Source organism: Mobula hypostoma, chromosome 26, assembly GCF_963921235.1.
Source record: "Mobula hypostoma chromosome 26, sMobHyp1.1, whole genome shotgun sequence".
Taxonomy (NCBI): Eukaryota; Metazoa; Chordata; class Chondrichthyes; order Myliobatiformes; family Myliobatidae; genus Mobula; species Mobula hypostoma.
Genome location: NC_086122.1, coordinates 31,296,243 through 31,319,813, shown reverse-complemented (window position 1 = coordinate 31,319,813; position 23,571 = coordinate 31,296,243). Strand labels below are relative to the sequence as shown.

Below are 23,571 nucleotides of genomic sequence, written 5' to 3'. Positions count from 1 at the left end.
CTGTGCTTTAAATATACTCATTAACATTTCCTTCGTAGCCCTCTGTGGTTGCGTAAACATTACAGTGTAAAGTGTTACCACATGAAGCTGCATTCTGCTGTGTGATTAGGTGTGATTCTAATGGGAAAATCAATTTTAAGTCACAATATTGACCTACCACTACTGCCTGTCATCACTTCATATAGTCATTAAATGAAATTCCAAAGTGCACTTAGAACCAAAACTGTTACACTGTGACAGGAGTGTTTTTCAACAGGCAACAGCTGTGGCATAAAAAGCTAGACAAAAAGACATTCAATTTCATGGATTTTTGTAACTCATGCAGTATATTCAATGGTTACAGCTCAACCCACCCTGAAACTACACAGTTTGCTAAGAAACAAGAGTAAATGTACATAGTTCATCAAAAGAAAGTTTTGTGGAGAAGAACTCTAAAAGAAGCTGCTAACAGCAGCGGATAAGGGAATGTAGAATTGGGCATTTGCATGGTGTAATTTGTAAATTCTGTGACTATTATACTGTTCGAACCTCCTCCCTGATGATGGTAGCATTGAGAAGAAGCTCCCTCATGGGCACTAGCCTCCCACCGTCAAAGTTTTCTTCAAAAGACAATGCACCATGAAGGTGCCATCGACCATTAAGGAACCTTACCATCCAGGCCATTCCCTCTTCTCACTGGTACGATCAGGGAGGGAGGTACAGGAGCCTGAAGGCACATATTCAACATTTTAGGACCAGCTTCTCCTCCTCCGCCATTAAACTTCTGAGTGAACCGTGAGCCCATGAACGCAGGTGGCCTGCTGGCGTGGTGGGTAGCACCACGCTTTACAGTACAGGCGATCGGGGTTCAATTCCCATCGCTGCCTGAAAGTTTGTACGTTCTGCCTGTGACTGCGTGGGTTTCCTCCAGGTGCTCCGGTTTCCTCCCACAGTCCAATGACTTATCAATTGCTAGGTTAATTGGTCATAAATTGTCCTGTGATTAGGCTGGGATTAAATTGGGGGATGACTGGATGGAATGTCTTGAAGGGCTGTTAGGGAATATGCCATACTGTATCTCAATAAATAAATAGATAAACGAACATTACCTCACATTTTGCACTACTAATTCATTTTTATATTTCTTAGTATAACATATACTAATTTTTTTATGTATTGCACTGTGCTGCTGCAGAAAAAAACAACAGATTTCACAATATATATCAGTGGTAATAAAACTGATTCTGATCCTGAAAAAAATACCAATATTATTTTTGCTCCTCCGAATCTTTAAATTGATTTAAGAAAATGACTGCAAATTTACTCGTACAGAATGGACTAACATGATTTTACTCTCTCCTGGACTGCCGAGACCAATAGAGGGCATTTCATGTGCAGAGCAAATAAGCAGTTTAATTGAGGTGCTCCATTGTTGGATGTGGATATATTAATGGTATAATGGAAATCATAAAAATAGAAGACCAAAAGACATGGAGCGGAATTAGGCCCATCGAGTCTGCCCCGCCATTCAGACATGGCTGATCCTTTCTTCCCCTCCTCATTGGAGGCAGCTTGAAGAAGCTTGAAGTACAGCAACTGATTGCTTCACAAATTTGTTGGAATTGCAACTTCATTGCTTTGAAAGGATTCCAGATATGGATAACCCACTAGCTGAGTTCAATTCTGAACTGAACTGTTCTTTGAAGTTGTGGAATCTGGAGCATCCCCCACAGCGTTAGATAAGAGCAAGTTGGGAATAGATGCTTCTATTGTGAGAAATGTATTTCACTTTATTTATTATGGGAGGTGTATGGAGGGATATGGTCCGTGTGCAGGTCAGTGGGACTAGGCAGAAAATGGTTCGGCACAGCCAAGAAGGGCCAAAGGGCCTGTTTCTGTGCTGTAGTTTCTATGGTTCTATGGTTCTATGATTAATAAAATTGAACTCAGGCAATTATAATAAATATTGCTGTGCAGTGTAATCAGATTCTTTCATCACTGCTTAGTTCTTTGGGGGTACCAATCTGCTCCAATTTTTAGGGCACACTTTAATAAGTGCAATCAAAATCTGATATGACCATTGCAACGTTAGGGCCATAGCAATGTGAAACAAAACGTATACTGAATAAAGCCATTATTAGACAGTGGAGCCGCTGTTGCTGAGACTCCCTAATCCGTTAAGTTGCTAAGATACAAAACAGCTACAGTTATCTAGGCTAGAAACAGGCCCTTTGCAGGTATAGTAGTCAATTTCCTTATCAATGTACAGAACTTAGTCTCTCACAAGCCTCCAAACCCTACGGCAAGATGGTGATCCTCTTGGAGGTTCTTCCATGTCAGCTTATTTTTGAATTGCTGTTACACTTTTAGTTTTAAAATATGTATCCCAGAAGAAAGTATTATCTGAATCAAACTGGTCCAAGATATGTCAATTAGAATAGATTAGTGGCACCTGTGACTGGGTTTGCACCCTGACCTCTATCTTAATGAGTTTGCACATTCTCTCTCTCTGAGCTCATGGTCTTTCTTCAAACTCTCCAGTTTATTCCTAATTCACAAAGTTATGTCCTCCTAGAAGACCACAACCTTGCCGTAGGGTTTGGAGGCTTGTGTGCCTCAATGACCTGGAGAGCTGTGTTGGCTGGAGTCAGGGCCTTTTGCTTTGGCCCTTGGTAGGGTCCCCCACACCAAACAGGTCAAAGGGTAGAGGCCAGACTAAGAGTGGTCCACCGGTCCTCCAGGTTCGGGGGTTCTGCTCAGGGCTAACAACCCTGACTGGTAAAACAAAATTGTTACGGAAACAGCAATGAAGAATCCCTTTACATCTGAGAGAGTATTCGTGAGACTGACTATAGGGAAAACCAAGAGGAATCTACTGACACGCTGAAGGACGCCCTGAACACTGTCAGAGATGGAGAATCTTCTTTGCTGCCCTAAGCACCAGTGGCGTAACAGGCAGACTCTGACATGGAAGAAATATTAGAGAAAGCAAGAGAGAGATTTGATGCTGTGATGGCATTTTCAATTATTTCCCAGGACCATCTGGTAATTAAGCAAAAAGTTGGTGAGATATTGCTCTCGTAGATACCCAGGGAATGAACTACAACCAAACAGCAAAAGATATGTTCTAAATAATGAAGTTAATAGACGCGAAACATTTACGCATGTTGCAGTGAATTGATAAAGTAATCCAACATGACTTCAGGGCTAATTAAGATGCAGTTAAATTTTAATTTAATTTGCTCCATTGTAAAATAAGCAAACTCAATATGGTAGTTAAGGAGATAAGTGCCGACTTCTGTTTAAACCCTCCCAAAGTCAGCTAATGATATTACTGACTTACAAATTAAGTCCCTAGTAATTTACGATGGTCACATTTTGAGGCATGATATGGTCCATAAACATTCAGCAACAAAACAATAGATGCGCTATAAACACCACCTTCACCCCCACCCCGCCCCACACACCAAACAGTGACGTCAAGCAGGTGGTTCAGTGGGAGAGCCAACAAATTGCTCTCCAAGTTTCCCAAGAGGGAAGGTGCATGGGGACAGTAACTCTAACAGGACTTTGGTAACTTCAAGGACCGGTGCCTCAGAAAGGCAACGTCCATCGTTAAGGACTCCCACCACCCAGATCATGCCCTCTCTCATTGTTCCTGTCAGGAAGGAGGTACAGAAGCCTGAAGGCACACACGCAATAATTCAGGAACAGCTTCTTCCTGATTTCTGAATGGACATTGAACCCATGAACACTACCTCACTATTTTTTTTTTATTTCTGTTTTTGCACTGCTTACCTTAATTTAGCTATTTAACATACATAAATACATACTTACTGTAATTCAGATTTTTTCTATATTTGTCATGTATTTGCATTGTACTGCTGCCACTAAGTTAACAAATTTCACGACATCTGCCGATGATATTAAACCTGACTGTGATTCTGAGCAAGTTCCCCACAGGAAACTGGCGTCGTGGTTTTGTGCTCCAAGTAGAAGAAGTGGTTTCAGGAGGTAGCAATGAACACATGGATCAAATTTGCAGAAAAATACGGAAAGACAGTTAAAATAAAATCACCACATAAGATGATCAGACCTAAGATCAAAATTAGGCCACTTGGCCCATCGAGTCTACCCCGCCATTCCTTCAGGGTGGCAGAGTAGAGTAGCGGCTAGCTATACTTTACGGCATCAGCGACCCGGGTTCAATTAACACAGCTGCCTGTAAGGAGTTTGTACGTTCTCCCCATGAATGTCTGGGTTTCCTCCGGGTGCTCTGGTTTCCTCTCACGTATCAGTTGGTGGGTTAATGAGTGGTTGTAAATGGTTCCGTGATTAGGCAAGGGTTAAATTGGGGGGGGAGGGGGTTTGCTGGGTGGCACGGCTCTAAGAACTGGAGCGGCCTATTCTGCACTGTATCTCAATAAATAAAATCATGGCTGATTTATTATCCTTTTCAGATCCATTCTCCCACCTTCTCCCCATAACCTTTTATACCCTGACTAACCAAGAATCTATCAACCTCAGCCTGAAATATACTCAGTGACTTGGCTTACACAGCCGGCCGTGGCACTGAATTCCACAGATTCACCACCCTCTAGCTAAAGAAATTCCTCCTCATTTCTATTCTAAATGGATGCCCCTCCACTCAGAGGCTGTGCCCGCTGGTTTTCGCCGTGAGTTTTCACCCATGAGTCGAACATCCTCTCCACATCTACTCTGTCTGGGCCTTTCTATTCTATTCAATGAGATTTCCCCCCACCCCACTGCACCATTCTGTACTCTAGCAAGTTCAGGCCTAGAGCAATCAAGCACTCCTTATACAGTACTGTGTAATAGTCTCAGGCACATATATATAGCTAGGGTGTCTAAGACTGTATTTGTCAATGTGGAGCGGATGGGGAGTTTGTAGATCTGACTGGAGCAAAGGATGTTGGGAATGGTGAGGGTGGAGTGCTATGTGAGGGGTGTGGTACAGGTGTCAGCGAAGAAAGGCCGGGGCGTAGAGTGGTGCGTGTGCTGATACACGCAGCCCTGAGGCACCAGGCAAGGTTAATTCCAAATGATTGGTTTATTGATCATTACTGAATGTCTCTCTGATGCTTCCCACTCCCTCCCCTCTCTCTTCCCCTTTTCCCAACCATGATTCCCCTCTCCCTGCCCCCTTCCCACTCACAGCCCACAATAAAGCTGCATATCAGAATCACATTTATCATCACTCACATACGTCATGAAATTTGTTATTTTTTGGGGCAGCAGTACAGTAGAATACATAAAATTGCTACATTACTGTGCAAAAGACTTGTGCACCCTAGCTAGATATACGTGCTAAAACTTTTCCACAGTGCTGTACGTTAACACTTTACATAAAACCATAGGTCATTGGCATAGAATTAGGCCATTTGTCCCATTAAATTTGCTCTGCTATTTGATCATAGCTGATCCATTTCCCTCTCTACTCCATTCCCCCGCTTTCTCCCCATTACCTTTCACACCCAGACTGATCAATAATCTATCAACTTCTGCCTTAAATACACTCAAAGACCTGGCCTCCAGAGGCACCTGTGGTAAAAAATTCCTTAGAGTCATCACCCTCTGGCTAAAGAAATTCCTCCTCATCTCCATTCTAAGTGGACATCTCTCTCTTCTGAGGTTGTGCCCTGGTCTTGAAATCCCCCCACTCTAAGAAACATCCTCTCCACATCCACTCTATCCAAGTCTTTCAACATTTGACAGGTTTCAGTGAGAACCCACTCATACTTCTAAATTCCAGTGAGTAGAGGCCTAGAGCCATCAAACGCCATCATATGATAAGACTTTCAATCCCAGAATCGTTTTTGTGAACCTTCTTTGAACCCTCTCCAACATCAACACATTCTTTCTTAGATAAGGGACCCAAAACTGCTCACAATACTTCAAGTGAGGTGTCACCAGTAGCTTATAAAGCCCCAGCATTACGTTCTTGTTTTTATGTTCTAGTCCTCTTGAAGTGAATCCCAACATTGCATTTGCTTTCCTCACCACTGACTCAACCTGCAAGTTAACCTTTAGGGGCCCCTGCACAAGGATTCCCAAATCCCTTTGTAATCTGAATTTTGAATTTTCTCCTCATTTAGAAAAGTCTGTGACTTCATTCTTTCTAACATGACCATACACTTCCTTACACTATATTCCAGTGGCCATTTCTTTGCCCATTGTCTCAATCTGTCTGAATCCTTCAGCAGTCTCCTGCTTCCTCAATACTACCACTCTGCCTATGTTTGTATCATCTAAAAACTTGGCCACAAAGACATCGATTACATCATCCAAATCATTGACATATAACATAAAAAAGTAGTGGTCCCAACACAGCTCACCGGCAGCCAATCAGAAGAGGCCTCCTTTATTCCAACTCTGCTTCTTGTCAACGAGCCAATCTTGTGTACAAAGTTCAAAGTAAATTTATTACCAAAGCACATATATGTCTCCATATACAGTCCTGAGGTTCATTTTCTTGTGGGCATACACAGTAATTCCAAGAAACATGATAGAATCAATGATAGACCATACCCAACATAACAGACAACCGAAGTGCAAAAGACAGCAAGCTGTGCAAATACATATAAATAAATAAATGCATAAATAAGTAACAAACAAATAAACAATAAATATTGATAACATGAGATGAAGAGTCCTTGAAATTGAGTCCATTGATTGTGGGAACAGTTCAGTGAGGAGTCCTGAGGCTCCCGTACCTTCATCCTGATGATAGCAGTGAGAGGTGAGTGTGGCCTGCACAGTGGGGGTCCCCGATGTTGGATGCTATTTTCCTGCAACAGCGCTCCGTGTAGATGTGCTCAATGGTGGGGAGGGCTTTACCTGTGATGGGCTGGGCTAAATTCACTGCTTTTTGTAGGATTTACCATTAAAGGACATTGGTGTTTCCATATCAGACGATGATACAACCAATCAATATACTCTCCACCGCATGTCTATAGAAGATGGTCAGAGTTGTAGATGTCATGCCAAATCTTTGCAAATTTGTAAGGAAGTAGAGGTGCTGCCTTGTTTTTTTTTTGTAAAAGCACTTACATACTGGGCCCAGGACAGGTCCTCTGAAACGAAGAATTTAAAGTTGCTGACTTGCTCCACCTCCGAATCCCAACGAGGACTGGCTCATAGACCTCTGGTTTTCTCCTCCTGAAGTCAATAATCAGCTCCTTTGTCTTGCTGACATAGAGTAAGAGGTTGATGTTCTGGCACCATTCAGCCAGATTTTCAATCTCCTTCCTATATCCTGACTTGTTACCACTTCTGATTCGATCAATGACAGTGGAGTCGTCAGCAAACTTATAAACAGCATTGAAGCTGTGCTTAGCCTCACGGTCAAGTAGAGCAAGAGGCTAAACGCACAGCCTTGCGGTGCACTGGTGCTGATGGAGATTGTGGAGGAGATGTTGTTACCAGTCTGAACTGACTGGGGTCTGCAAGTAAGGACATCGAGGAGGTATTGAGGCCAAGGTCTTGAAACTTATTGATTAGTTTTGAGGGGATCATGGCATTGAATACTGAGCTATAGTTGATAAAGAGCATCCTGATATACGTATGCATCTTTGCCGTCCAGATGTTCCAGGGTTGAGTGAAGAGCATCTGCTGTGGACCTGTCGTGCCAGTCAGCAAATTGGAAGGGATCCAAGTTGCTCCTCAGACAGGAGTTGATATGTTCCATTACCAACCTCTCAAAGCACTTCATCATAGTGGATGTAAGTGCTGCTGGATGATCGTCATCGAGGCAGGTCACCGTGCTCTTCCTGGGCACCGGTATAACTGAAGCCTGTTTGAAGCAGGTGAGTACCCCAGACTACAGAAGTGAGAAGTTAAATGTAATTGGTGAGCACTCTAGTCAGTTGATCAGCACAGGTCTTTAGTACTTGGCCAGGTACCCCATCTGGTCCGGAAGCTTTCCGTGAGTTCACTCTCTTGAAGGATGCTCTCACCTCAGCCTGAGAGACTGAAATCACAGGGTCACTAGGGGCTTTGGAAGTTTGTGAAGGTTCCTCCATGTTTTGATGGTCAAAGCAAGCATAAAAGACACTTAAGTCATCTGGGAGCGAAGACTTGTTATCACCTATGTCGCTTAGTTTCACTTTGTAAGAGTTAGTAAAATTCAAGCCCTGACACAGCTGGCAAGCATCCTTTGATGATTGACGTTTAGTCTGGAATTGCCACTTTTCACCTGAGGTGGCTTTCCAGAGATCATACCTGGATCTCTTGCACCTTACTTGGTCGCCAGACCTGAATGGCACTAATCTGGCCCTCAGCAGGTTTCAGATCTCATGGTTCATCCAGAGCTTCTGGTTGGGAAAGACTCTGAGTGAGTTGATGGGGACACACTTGTCTATGATTGTTTTTATGAAGTCCATGACAACCGTGGTGCATTCATTCAGATCCTCTGATGAGCCCTTGAAAACGTCCCAGTCCACTGACTCGAAGCAAACCCACAGCCACTCCTCTGCCTCCTGCGGCCGCCTCTTTCTTGTCTTTAGAGTCCTGCTCTTTAGCCTCTGCCTGTACTCAGGGAGGAGAAGGACAGCCAGGTGATCAGATTTCCCAAAGTGCAGTCTAGGCATGGAACAGTAGTCATTCCTCATCATCGTATAGCAATGGTCGAGTGTGATGGGACTCCTGGTGCTATAGGTTCTACGTTGATGATAAATGGGCAGAGATTTCCTCAAACAAGCCTGATTGAAGACCCCATCTATGATTTGGAATGTGTTGGGGTGGGCTGTTTCTTGTTTGGTGATGGCAGCATTCAATATCTTGATTGCCTGATTAACATCAGGTTTTGGCGGTATGTAAACTGCAGTCAGGATCATGAAGGAGAACCCTCTTGGTTGGTAGAACGGTCGACACTTATTCATGAGATGTTGTAGGTCAGGGGAACAAGAGTACGAGAAAACCTGCCACAGCTGAGCACCACAGGAGTTTATTATGAAACACAGGCTTCCACCTTTTGTCTTCTCCAATTCAGCTGCTTGGTCCATGCTGTGGTTTGAGAAGCCCTCAGGACTTCAGTTCCCACTGACTGCAATTTTGCCCCATCATCAGCCTGTCCATCCTCACAGTCTCACTACACACTGCATCGACTCGTATACCAGCTGCCCCATCCTCAGCCCTATCACTCTGGTTCCCATCCTCCCTGCCAAACCCTCCCCAACAGTTCCAGCAAACCTACCCGCAAGGATATTAGTCCCCCTCCGGTTCAGGTGTAACCTAAAACAAGAGAAAATCTGCAGGTGCTGAAAATCAAAGTTTTAGAACGTAGAATTCTTTTGGACAGGTCATGCCTCCCGAGAAGAGATGCCAGTGATGCAGAAATCTGAAACCCTGCCCACTGGACCAGTTCCTCAGCCACTCATTCATCTGCACTATCATCCCATTCCTGCTGTCTCTATCAGGTGGCACTGCATGTAATCCAGAGATTACTACCTTGGAAGTTCTGTTCTTCAGCCTTCTCTCTAACTCCTTACACACACTGAACAGGACCTCTTCCCTCTTTCTACCTATGTCATTGGTGCCAATGTCCACCACGGCCCCTGGTTGCTCACCCTCCCTCTTGAGAATCTTCTGCAGCGGCTCTGAGACATCCTGGACCCTATCATCTGGGAGGCAGCACACCACCTTGGCTTCTCTTTCATATGCACAGAAACTCCTGTCCATCCTCCTAACTAATGAGTCTCCTTTCACTATTTGACTTTACCTTTCCCTGCTGAGTCTCAGAGACATCACCCTTTTAGGTCATCCTGCCCAGCAGTATCCGAAGGAATACGAGGAGGACGGCCACAGGGGGAGCCCTGTACTGACAGCTCATTCCCCTTACTTCTCCTGGCGGTCACCCATCTACAATCTGAATCCTGCATTTTGAGTGTGACCACCTCAGTAAACTCATTTATGAGGCTTTCAGCCTCCCGGATGGCCCTGAGTGCATCCAGCACCATCTCCAGTTCCTCAACCTTGTCGATGTATCTGATCTGCTTTGCTTGATTTTTGTTTGGGAGGAGGTATATGGGGGTCAATGTGCCTGTTCCGTTTTAGTTCTTTTTTTTTACGGGGAGAGGGGATTTGGGGCCTCTCTTTTTGTAAGGGTTTCTTCTTTTATGTTACTACTAAGATGAATAAAATGGCTTCTCTGTACTGTTAACTGCTGAGACAGTGGTACTCTATAGCAGTATGTTTGGATTATAATTAGTGATAATGGGACTTTTATTCATTTGTTAACCAATTGGGATAGATGTTATTCTTTCTGTCTGTGTGAAAGCTGTTAGTTTGCGCGGGCTTCAGGGGAGAAGGCGCAAAGAGGATGAAGAGGGAAGAGGTAGCTTGAGGAAACGGTTGCCGGACCCGCTGGGCCTGGGCTCGGGGCGGGAGCCCAGGGGTCACGACGAGCGAAGGAGGATCAGCGAAAGGGAATCCGTGAGCTCCAACGTTTGTGCACTGGACATGTTTATGAGATTATTGGCACCTTTTATTTGTTTTCCTTTTCTTTTGTTTCTCTACTAACCCCATACTTAAATATAAAATCTTAATCGTTTAACTGCACATTGTGGACTGAATGTTATTTAGGGGTACTGATGTTACACAGGGGACACAACACACAGCTTGATTACCCAGGTTGACGGGGCTGAAGGCTGCTCCCACTAGACGGAGCGAGCTGAGCGAGCCTGAGGCTACTGGGGGGGCTACATTTTCTTTCTTGGTTTCATGGCTACCTGGAGAACTGAAGAATTTCAGAATCGTATACTTTGAACGTTCAGCTTAATTGACAGTTGTGGCAGATTGTGAGCTGTGGTGGGAGCATGGTGGAGTGTAGATGTTGCTGCCAGTGCAACCAGCTCAAGTAAATGACAGTACTCTGGCAAGGCCCTCCGCTGCTCTGGCGTTTGCTGATGCAGTGGGACATAGGTTCCTCAAGGAAGACTGTGTCAATGACCGTGCTGGAAGATGCAAAGCGTTCCAGTGTGCAGGAGACTGGTGAACCCAGTGTAGCAGAAGACCTGTCCCATTAGTGGTGCAGTGGCAAAACCCATTGCCTCAGGGCTCCAATGAACTGGGTTTGATCAGATTCTGTGCGGAGTCTGCATGCCTGTGTAGGGTTTGTACAATGGAGCATATTCTGCCTAAAGGGTGGTGACCAATGGCCTTTGGCAGGGGGTCTGACCTGGGACACCCCTCTCTTGTGCTTTACCGTTCTATGTACGTAAGGCGGTGTGCATTTCCCTTGGGTGGGCAGGAATTCCTCTCACGTTCCAATGACATGCAGTGTGCATTAGGTTAAGTGCCCAGTGTACTTTGCTTCTAACGTGTAGGTGAGTGGCGAACCTTCTATGAGATAATGGCAATGTTGGAAAGATAAAATGGTATTAAAGTAAATGAATGTGTAATAGTCTGCCCATTTATTTTTTCTGCCAAAGTGCATAACCATACACTTTCCAACATTGTACTTCATTTGCCACTTCTCTGCCTATTCTTCCAATCTATCCAAGTCTCTCTGCAGACTCTCCGTTTCCTCAGCACTACCGGCCCCTCCACCTATCTTCGTATCGTCAGCAAACTTAGCCACAAAGCCATCTATTACCTGACTTATTTCTCATGGGCAGTCATGCCTCATAACAGTACGAATAGAAATAGTAAAACTGAGAACAATATAATTTGGTTTTAATCAATGCAGTTTGTGGATTGGACTTTGTATATCACTTTATGACGTGCTCTAGTTCTTGTTGCCCCTTCGTTGCTATTTTTGAGTGGTTTTGGAAACAGGGTGGCCTGCAGATAATGAACACTGAAATGTGCCTTTTGATTTTGTGCTTTCAGATTCTGTATTTTTGCTCATTTTTTGTTGCTGTTTGTGCGATTTGTTTTTTTGCATGTGGGGAGGGGGTTGATGTTTTTATTGAATGGGTAGGTTCCATGGTTCTTTGTTTCGAGGCAGTCAGTGAGGAAATTGAATCTCAGGCTTGTATACTGCATACACACTTTGATCATAAATGTACTTTGATTCCTTTGAATTCGGGTAACTATTATGCAACTTCAAGTGAAAAAGCACTTTTCAAGTATTAGAAACACAGAAACATAGAAAACTACAGCACATTACAGGCCTTTTGGCCCACAATGTTGTACCAACCATGTAACCTACTCTAGAAGCTGCCTAGAATTTCCCTACCGCATAGCCCTCTATTTTCCTAAGCTCCATATTGGCGCGAGGCCAAGTGGTTAAGGCATTTGTCTAGTGATTTGAAGGTCGCTAGTTCGAGCCTTGGCTGAGGCAGCTTGTCTGTCCTTGAGCAAGACACTTAACCACACATTGCTCTGCGACGACACTGGTGCCAAGCTGTATGGGTCTTAATGCCTTGGACAACATCGGTGATGTGGCGAGGGGAGACTTGCAGCATGGGCAACTGCCGGTCTTCCATACAACCTTGCCCAGGCCTGCACCCTGGAAACCTTCCAAGGCGCAAATCCATGGTCTCATGAGACAAACGGATACCTATTAATTAATTAAGATGTACCTATCTAAGAGTCTCTTAAAAGACCCTATTGATCTGCCTCTACCACCTTGGCTGCCAGTGCATTCCATGCACTCATCACTCTCTGTGTGAAAAACTTACCTTTGATATCCCCTTGTACCTACTTCCAAGCACCTTAAAACTATGCCCCCTCCTGTTAGCCATTTCAGCCCTGGGAAAAAGCCACACGATCAATACCATCCCACCATCTTATACACCTCTATCAGGCCGCGTCTCAACCTCTGTCGCTCCAAGGAGAAAAGTCCAAGTTCACTCACTGATCAGTATATTTTAAGGAAATTGAAGAGATTTGTTTTAATCAGATTATTTTCTTTGTTTGTAGACATATTAGCAGCCCCTGTCAATGTCACGGTGCGACATCTGCAAGCCAACTCGGCGGTGGTATCCTGGGAAGTTCCTAATGGCGATGCAGTTATTGGCTATGCTATATCACAACAGGTATTATTGTATTTACTTTTTTGGAACTTTTTGATACAAATTCCGCCTACCTGATTTTGTGTTTGTGCCTTATATGTTCCGTGAACTGTGAGAAGGAAACAAGAAATAAGACGCAAACATGAGGAAATCTGCAGATGCTGGAATTTCAAGCAACACACATAAAAGTTGCTGGTGAACGCAGCAGACCAGGCAGAATCTATAGGAAGAGGTACAGTCGACGTTTTGGGCTGAGACCCTTCGTCAGGACTAACTGAAAGAAGAGCTAGTAAGAGATTTGAAAGTGGGCACTTTCAAATCTCTTACTAGTTCTTCTTTCAGTTAGTTCTGACGAAGGGTCTCGGCCCGAAACATCGACTGTACCTCTTCCTACAGATGCTGCCTGGCCTGCTGCGTTCACCAGCAACTTTCATGTGTGTAACAAGAAATAAGAACTTTTTTTGAAGATTCAAATCTAGCAAAAGTAGATTATTTTCTTTGCAATTCAATTGCTATTTAAGTAAGGACTGCTAGTCTTTTGGGTAGAACCCTAGGCAGGTGACACTAAAGCAGTAAATGAATTCAGAATTACTATTTCAGATATTGCCTGTGTTTGCTCTGGGAATTGTAAATGGAAACAAAATTCTAAATAATTAGGCATTCTTAGGTTCTTAAATATTAATCAAGCTGCTAAATATTAAAATTTGACGAGTTTACTCTGTCTCTTGTGTGCGTGGAGACAAAGTTGTCTTAACACAGCAAAATTATTACAAAACAGAATGTTTTGATGAGCGTAGAGTAAATTGGTTTCTTAAGGCTGTTATAGCGGGGATGGTAGTGGGGATAAGCTGCCACTGCCTATTAAATGCTCCAAATGATGTGTGTCTCAAATAGCTTCTTACAACCAAGTCCATCACCTGGCCTCCATGGGTGGCTTAACTACTAAACCCTGTGGAACTGTTCTTCTGACAGGAGAATGGGCAAAGGCGGGTTACTGGCACTTTAAGACCAGTCGCCTCAGGCAGAGGGGGGCAGTTCGCCGCGGTTGGCAGCACAACTAGGAGAAGGAAAACTCTGATCTCAAACTTCTGCTGCCTTGTGGCGATACCCACTCATGGGGAAGGCTTTGGGAGTGAACCCCAAGGAAAAGTACGGAGCTGGAGTCCCTAAGGCAGTGTTACGTTGAGTTGAACTCTGACTGAAACCTCCTGTAACACCGCTGGTGACAAACTGTACCAGTCTCCGCCGTTCCTTTGCATTCATCAGCTGTCTGGAGAGAGAGAGAGCTGACTGCATGGGCAACAGCTTGCTCGCCGTTTCATATTGTCCTGGCTTGCATACCGTGTAGACAGCTGGGACAAAATATCCATGGTTGACCCTGACCAAAGGAGGGCCCCATACAAAGTGAAACCCCCTTTTACTGGGCGCCCCTTGCGAACAGCCACTCGATTCCCACCTTTCTCAGGCTTCGTATGTCCAGGGTGTCTGCGACCTCTGTCCCGGCAAATCCATGAGATTGGGTTGTCTCGCCCACCCAGAACCCAGTTTGTGTGAACGCTGTGTGCTCTACTGCCCCCGGCAAGAAATTACAGATTGTACACTGCGTACCATTACAAAGGAGAACATTTCAGAGTGTTGAGTTAAGCAGACAGTTATTAAATGAAAGAAAGAAAAAAAAAACAAAAAGGGCCCATTACTCTTAAACAGTCAAATGTGTACTTAAGTTGGAGCTCATCTTGAACTTGCTTGTCACTCATGCGCTCATGCTCTGTGTGAAAGCACACACCACCTGCCGAACATCGCTCGAAATCCATCTTGAACAAACGGGTCTCCCACGGGAGTATTGGACCGTCCTTCCTGCTTGGAGCCATTCACCCGCACAAAACATCTTGTGCAACAGGGACGGCACCCTCAGCCAACTTTCCTCCCGTCTTCTCCCAACTCCCGCCAACCAAGACCTTCCACCCAGCATTCTCCGGAACCTTCTCCCAATACCACTATCCTGACTGGCTGACAGCACATCCCTGAGCTGAAGAATAAAGCTGCTTATTGCAGCTCAAACCCAAACAGGCTGAAAGCAGAACAGACCGCTCTTACAGATCTGCTAAATGAAATACCTACAGCACAGCAGTAAAAATCTTATCCAGGGTGTTAGAAGAGTAAATTAAACATCTGCCACCAGAGTCAAAAAAGCATACAGAGACAATGAGAAACAGGCCAATTTTGAGGATGTGAACATCTCTGATGAGGCCAGCATTTATTGCTACTGCTTAATTCTCCTTGAATAGGTGCCGAGCCAGTTCCTAAACACTGCAATCTCTCTCTGCTGAAGATATACCCACAATGGTCAGGATTTTCAGTAGCCATGGAGGAAAGGTGATTTAATTCCAAGTCAGCGTGTTATTTGAGTTGGAGGGGCTTCTGAGGGTGGTGGGGTTTCCCTGTGCCTGCTGCCCTTGTCCTCCTTGGTAATAGAATTAGTAGTTTGGGAGATGAGTAGCCTACACACATCTTCCAGATGACACATGCAGCAATCATTGTGTACTGATAGCACAGGTCATGAAGGTAGATACGAGCACTTGATTGGCATCTGATCGCTTCTGGCAACATGAAATGTGATTTTGGGTTGTGAAGAAGATGCACAAAGGCTTCTAAGGGACACACACAAGCTGACTGCGTGTACAACAGTATAGCTGAACGTGATGTGTAAAAAATATGAGATTGTTTACACTGGAGAATAAAGTAAAAGGGACTGAGTATATTTGATACTGAGTGGGAGACAGACTAATTTTTTTTTAAGTTTGAAGTAAATTTATTATCCAACTACATATGTGTCACTATGTACAACCCTGCGATTCATTTTCTTGTGGGCATACTCGATAAATTCATTATAGAATAATAACCATAATAGAATCAATGAAAGACACACCAACTTGGGTGCTCAACCAGTGTGAAAAGACAACAAACTGTGCCATTACAAAAAGAAAGAGATACTAGTAATAAATAAATAAGCAATAAATATCAAGAACATGAGATGAAAAGTCCATGAAAGTGAGACCATTGGTTGTGGGAACATCTCAAAGATGAGGCAAGTGAAGTTGAGTGAAGCTATCCCCTCTGGTTCAAGAGCCTGATTGTTGTGAGGTAATAACTGTTCCTGAAGCTATCTGTGTGAGTCCTGAGGTTCCGGTACCTTCTTTCTGATGGCAGCAGTGAGAAGAGAGCATGACCTGGGTGGTGGGGGTTGTGATGATGGATGCCGGTTTCCTGCAGCAACATTTCAAGTAGATGTACTCAATGGTGAGGAGGACTTTAGCCATGATGGTCTGGGCCGTATACACTACTTTTTTGTAGTACTTTCCATTCAAGAGCATTCCCATCTCTACCCCGTGAAGCCCGCAAAGTCTTTTACATTGATTCAGCCAGTCAGTATACTCTCCTCTGCATTGTTGGTTGACGTTCAGTGGGACCTAGGAGTATGCTGGTTGTTAACGCAAACGACGCATCTCACTGTATGTTTCAACGTACACGTGATAAATAAATCTGAACGCAAAAGACTTTGCGCGCTTGACGGGGTAGAGAAGGGGAAAATGTTTCCCTCGGCCAAGAAGTCTTGAAGTACAGAGTTACAGTCTCATAGGCTTTTAGAACTGAAATGGGGAAAAATTTCTTCACTTGGTGGATGGTGAACCTTTGGAATTCTGAACTCCAGAGGGCAACAGCTCCAGTAATTGACGCCATTGAAAACAGAAATCTAAAGATCAATTTAATGGCATTGAATTCTTTGCCGCTGATCTGTTGAGTTCTCCAGTGCTTTGTGTGTTGCTTGCTCAGTCAGCTTGAAACTTCACCGCTTCCAAGGTGAAGCCTGGCACTATTGGAACCACAGTGGATTCTTCACTGTTGCTTCCATAACAGTCAGAGTTGTTAGCCCTGAACCTGAAGGAACGTTGGACCACACTTAGTCTGGCCTCTACCCTTTGACCTGTTTGGCATGGGTGACCCGACCAAGAGCTAATTCATAAAGCCCTGACTCCAGCCAACGTAGCTCTCTGTGTCATTGAGGCACGCAAGTCTCCAAATCACAACACAATTGTGGTCCTCCTGGAAAATTTTTACTTCAAGCCTTACCTAATATCCCACCATACCGTTCTCTCTGGATGAATTTTACGGAGAGTGAACAGACTATGAGTTACTGAAGCACTGTTATTGAAAGCAGAAGAGAAAGTGACCTGACTTGGTCCAACCAAGCAGAGTTCACTGCCAAGAAGGCCCACCAGTGCCTTTACTTCCTGAGAAAACTGAAGAAATTTGGCCTGTCCCCTAAAACCCTCACTAATTTTTATAGATACACTGTAGAAAGCATTCTTCTAGGGTGCATCACAACCTGGTATGGAAGCTGTCCTGTCCAAGACCGAAAGAAGCTGCAGAAGATCGTGAACACGGCGCAGCACATCACACAAACCAATCTTCCGTCCTTGGGCTCACTTTACACCGCACGCTGTCGGAGCAGTGCTGCCAGGATAATCAAGGACACGACCCACCCAGCCAACACACTTTTCGTCCCTCTTCCCTCCGGGAGAAGGTTCAGGAGCTTGAAGACTCGTGCGGCCAGACTTGGGAACAGCTTCTTTCCAACTGTGATAAGACTGCTGAACGGATCCTAACCCAGATCTGGGCAATATCCTCCAAATATCTGGACCTACCTCTCAGTTTTTTTGCACTACCTTACTTTCCATTTTTCTATTTTCTATTTATGATTTATAATTTAAATTTTTAATATTTACTAACTTTTACTATTTTTAATATTTAATATTTGTAATCCAGGGAGTGGGAAGCGCAGAATCAAATATTGCTGTGATGATTGTACGTTCTAGTATCAGTTGTTGGACGACAATAAAGTGTAAAGTATAAAGTGTAAATCAGAAATCCTCCAGCGGGCATTTCTGTGAAACTCAGGTTGGGCACTGAAGTGGCAAAAACACAGATTAGTTGATACCCCACATTATCCACCTCACTTAATCGAGAGAGGATGCTGTGGAGTCAGGCCAAACGATGGACTGCAATAATAAACAGCACAAAATTGAGGAATTAAGATTTAAAGTGAGTGCCTGCTGGGAGGGCAGTAAACTCAGATAAGAATTTAATAAGCGCAGGCAGCAGAGGGAGAAACTCAGCATGCATTTCCTCAGAAATACTTTCAATCCCTGAAATAATTACGGCACTTCTTTTGATAATGAAATCAGCACATAGAATGAAGTAGCTCTTGGAAGTTTGTATAATTTATCCAGAAAGTTGAAATTTGAATTATGCCCTTAGGCTTTCCTGAGGCAATTCTCAAACATAATTTCAATATTTTCCTGGAAGAAAGCCTTAAATTTTTTCTTATTCCTATTACCTTTACATATATTTATGTCAGAAGTGTGTTCACTTCTGTGGAAATAATTTATGTACTGTTTAATTTATACCATGAAAACATTACATACTAGAAGCCTTGTGCCTTTAACTCTAGTCTATCGAAAACACGCTATTAGATGAGGAGGAATTTCTTCAGCCACAGAGTGGTGAATCTTTGCCACAGATGCTGTGAAGGGCAAGTCACTGGGTATATTTAAAGCAGGGGTAGATTGGTTCCTAATTAGTAAGGGTGTCAACCGTAATTAGGAGAAGGCAGGAGAATTGGGTTGAAAGGGGTAATGCATTTCTTTATTTATTTATTGAGATAGAGTGTGGAATAGGCCATACCACCCATCAATTCCCCGATTTAATCCTAACCTAATCACAGGACAACTTACAATGACCAATTAACCCACCAACCGGTACGTCTTTGGACGGTGGGAGGAAACCGGAGCACCCGGAGGAAACCCACATGGTCACCATTTGGTAACCTTTATCATCATCATCATTACATGCCGTGTTGTATGATGAGGGTGATTGTGGTCTTTCCATAGCCATGTTTGCTCCTGGCAAATTTTCCTGCAGAGATGGTTTGCCACTGCCTTCTTCTGGGCAGTGTCTTTGCAAGACGGGTGATCCCAGCCATCATCAATACTTTTCAGAGATTGTCTGCCTGGCGTCAGTGGTCACATAACCAGGACTTGTGATCTGCACCGGCTGCTCGTACGACCATCCACCGCCTGCTCCCATGGCTTCGCATCTCCCTGATCGGGGGCTAAGCAGGTGTTCCACCTTGCCCAAGGGTGACCTGCAGGCTAGCGGAGGGAAGGAGCGCTTTACTCCTCCTTTGGCAGAGTCGTATCTCCACACTGCCTCCCGTAGTCTCCTTACAGCTCCAAAATTAATGGCCTTACTTCACTAATCTGACAGCTATTAGGGAATTAATTGCAGAATATAAAGAGCACGTACTGACACAAAGCAGCTGTGTCCGGATTTCATATTCTTTTCCAGCTCAGTTGTTTCCCCGAGAATGTTCAAAGGTCAGTTTAATTCTGTTCCAGCGTTAAAAGTTTACTCTTTATTTCTAGAGGAAGGATGTGCGAATGCTACGCCTTATCCAGGAAGTGAATACCACAACGCGATCCTGCATACTGTGGGACCTAGAGGAGGACACTGAGTACACCGTCCACATTCAGTCCATCAGCCTGACAGGCGTTAGCCCGGCCAGTGAGCCCATCTCCTTCCGGACCCCAAAGGAAGCCGAGAAATTGGCCTTGAAAGGTAACAGTAGATCTGTACCCTTTAATAGAACCATTTAATGATGCGAGTTCAGTCTGATTACCAGCTGTATTCTGCAAAATTAGAACATTTCAAATTAATTTCAGGGATTTGTTATCATGCTTAACTCTGTATATATGAACAAGCTACTTCAAATAAGTGTCTGTTGACTTGTATTAATTTGGCAGCAGATTCATTAATAATCTCTTTACTGAAAATATAAAAGGTTTTATTTTGGCAGTGAATGAAAGTTGACACAAAATGGATGCAGTTCTAATTTTTTTAATATATTTATTGAGGTTCAGCGTGGAGTAGCCCCTTCCGGCCTTTCGAGTCACATCGCCCCAGCAACCCCTGATAAACACAATTAACCCTAATCTCAGGCCAACTTACCCATCAGGTATGTCTTTGGACTGTGGGAGGAAACCATAAGACTCGAAGACATAGGAAGAAGAATTAGGCCACTCAGCCCATCACGTCCTCTCTGCTATTTCATCATGGTTGATCTAGTTCCCTCTTATCTCCATTCTCCTGCCTTTTCCCCATAACATTTCACACCCTGACTCATCGGGATCTGGAGAAAACCCACACATTCCACATACAGAGACTACTTACAGAACAGTGCCAGAACCGAATTCCTAACTCCAGAATTCCCCTTGTTGTCATAGCATCGCACGAACCTTAAGCTACTGAGGGCTCTCAATCTCATTGGTTTGAAAGTCTGAATTTAGCTCCTAACATTTGATTAACATGACATGGATTTACCTGGGGATGCTAAATTAGAAACCTGTAGGTGTGGCATTCAAGAATTGTTTAGAAACATAGAAAACCTACAGCACAATACAGGCCCTAGAGCCCACAAAGCTGTGTCGAACATGTACTTACTTTAGAAATTACCTAGGGTTACCCATAGCCCTCTATTTTTCTAAGCTCCTTGTGCCTATCCAGGAGTCTCATAAAGACCCTATCGTATCTGCCTCCACCACCGTTGCCGGCAGCCCATTCCACGCATTCCTTACCCCTGACATCTCCTCTGTACCTACTTCCAAGCACCTTAAAACTGTGCCCTCTCATGTTAGCCATTTCAGCCCTGGGAAAAAGCCTCTGACTATCCACACGATCAATGCCTCTCATCATCTTGTACACCTCTATCAGGTCACCTCTCATCCTCCATCGCTCCGAGGAGAAAAGGCCGAGTTCACTCAACCAAGGCATGCTCCCCAATTCAGGCAACATCCTTGTAAGTCTCCTCTATAGTTTCCACATCCTTCCTGTAGTGAGGCGACCAGAACTGAGCACAGTACTCCATGTAGGGTCTGACCAGGGTCCTGTGGTTAGATTCATCCTTACTGGTGGTATAGATGGGCTAAGCTACACAAATTTCCAATGATGGTTTGAGGTGCAAACAACAGCAGGCAATAGCACACTGTCTGCTATGGTCCCTCAAAGAGGGATTGGGGTCGTCTGGAGAAGGCAGAGTGAAGGAGAATGTCCTGTGTCTAAGCACAGAAGGGGCTTTGCCCCCACCCACCTTTGCAACTCACATAAAACAGCAGAGCATAGACGCAGAGCCTTGGGCCCATCATGTTTGTGCTAACCACGATGCCCCTGTGCACTAACCCAACTGCCTGACATGCATTCCCCCTCTGCCCATTTGTCTGTCTGAATGGGAAGAGAATTTGGCAGAAGCAATCTTGGAAAACAAAAGAACGAAGACTAGGAAAGACACAGTTGGGAAAGAAAGTGACAATGTTATAAATGTGGATTTTAGAAGCAGGTAAGGTGTAAGGGGCCTGTACAATATTGAAAAGGAGACCATGGGCAGAGCTTGCATGTGGATATGATAAGGCAAACAGGCTGATTCAATCCGAGTTTGTAATCTGGTTCCCATCGGGTGGGTGAAATGAAAACCAAATGAAAAACGAACCAGTGGAGAAGAGTTGAAGGAGGGTGATGTCAAAAATGGAGAAAATTCAATATATTGAAGATGTGATGAAAGTAGTCCCTGGATGTTAACGTGTTGCTTTAATTGAAATTGTTTTGTTGCAGTGTCAAGAATTGGGAAATCAAATTGGTGAGATCCAAATATGAGTTTTTGAAAAGTTGGAGTTGATTTGGAAGAGATCCACTTGGAAGTAAAATATCCATTGAAGATTAGTAGGGATCTTACAAGGGCAAAGGAGCTGGTGGTGATTATTTTTAATTAAGACTGTTTTAAAAGGAGCCTCCAACAATACCGAATGTGAGATACTGCTTTAAGTCAGCTGTTGTAGGTGTCAGAAACGAAAACTGGGTGGTCACAAAATTAGTAAGAATCACATTAAAGGAGTGGGAAGTTGGTCTGTCTATTGCTGAGGTTCCCAACCTGGTGTCCACAGATCCCTTGCTGAATGGTATTGGTCCACGGCATTAAAAAGGTTGGGAACCCCTGGTCTAAGGCAGTGATATTGGATAAAATGTGGTGAGGGAAGACTAGAGAAGAGCTTGAGGGAGATACAAAAGTCAGCAAAATAAAAGTATAATTCACCTATTTCATTGGATGAAAATAAGGTTTCAAATGTTTTTACTGTAAATTCATGTAAATTGACAGTTTAAGCAAAAATGATTATAACTTTTAGTTACTGCAGTAACCTTTAGTAAGTAGTACAGGAAAGGTACGTCACATCCAGAGTTTCTCTGGTTAGCGGACGATTTTGCAGAACCACGTACGAGGCAAGTTACAGCAGTGGTTTGCCCATTGCCTTCTGCTGGGTGAGTTTCCAAAGAGATCACCAGCTCGTAACCCAGCACGGATGGAAAGCGTGCAGGGGAGCCGGGACCTTTTGTCCCGAAGTCCGGCGCTGATGCCACTACACCACCAGCCGGGTCAGTTAGTAAGTAGTACTTAAGTTAAATGTTGGACTTCATTAGTCATTGGCTCAGGCAGTCTATTGACATCCTTTATGCCACATCCCATCATGGAGAGACAGTTTGTTGTCGAGTAAGTTTTGCTTCTGTTGGATCAATGTTTAATTTCTGATCCTTAGGGTTCTTCCAGGAGTCAAAAATGGTGACCAGTCATATTTCTGAGATTTCAGTTTATTTTAGAGTACAAACAAACATAAAAATACTAAGCAAAGTCAATAAAGAGCTGAGAAATGATGCTAAGATGGGTATTAATGCTTAGGGATGTCAGAGAAAGGAGTAAAAAGAAATAAAAACGGCACTTCTGAAAAATCTACCACTTTTATGGATAAGATAATGGAAATTCCTTAGATAGGATTAAACTAGTTAATAGGCTACATAATTAAAACAATTACATCACGTGGGCAATGTGCTAATACTTAACCAATGAAAAATGGGAAAGGTGATAAACCGTTAGTTTAGCTGCCGTACCGCTTTCTGCAAGTGACTGTGAAAAATTCATGAGTTTGTTAAAAAGTACAGATCTTATAAAAAGCATTATTTAAAAAAAAACAGTAGCTTCCAATACTTCTGTGATTGTGTTTAGTCTGCACTAGGTTACAATGTTCCTCTAGATCCTGCTGCAATAATGTGCAAGCAATATACAAAAGTAATAATAATAATAATAATAATAATTTGAAAGCAGTTAGTTTAACAAAGGAAAATTGCTTGTAGAACATTTAAGCTGTGATCATTAATTTTTTTCTGCCTTGTTTTTAATATAAGATATAGGAGCAGAATTAGGCTATTTGGACCATTAAGTCTGCTCTGCCATTTCATCATGGCTGATCCATTTTCCTCTCAGCCCCATTCTCTTGCCTCTTCCCCATATCCCTTCATACCCTGACAAATCAAGAACCTCTTATCGTCTGCCTTAAATATGCCTTGGCCTCCACAGCCGTCTGTGGCACAGATTCATCACTCTCTGGCTAAATAAATTCCTCCTTACCTCCATTCTAAATGGACAACACTCAATTTTGAAACTGTGTCCTCTGGT

General features: G+C 43.7%; 1 protein-coding gene across 1 annotated transcript in view; it reads left to right on the top strand.

Moving 5' to 3' along the window:
* The first annotated feature begins 19,441 nt into the window (after positions 1-19,441).
* Positions 19,442-23,571, top strand: part of fndc5a (fibronectin type III domain containing 5a) — a 54,808-nt gene continuing 50,678 nt past the window's right edge. Inside the window, exon 1 of the mRNA XM_063033643.1 lies at positions 19,442-19,640. Coding sequence (XP_062889713.1) covers positions 19,457-19,640 — 184 coding nt within the window. The 5' untranslated portion in view covers positions 19,442-19,456. The remainder of the gene's footprint in view (positions 19,641-23,571) is intronic.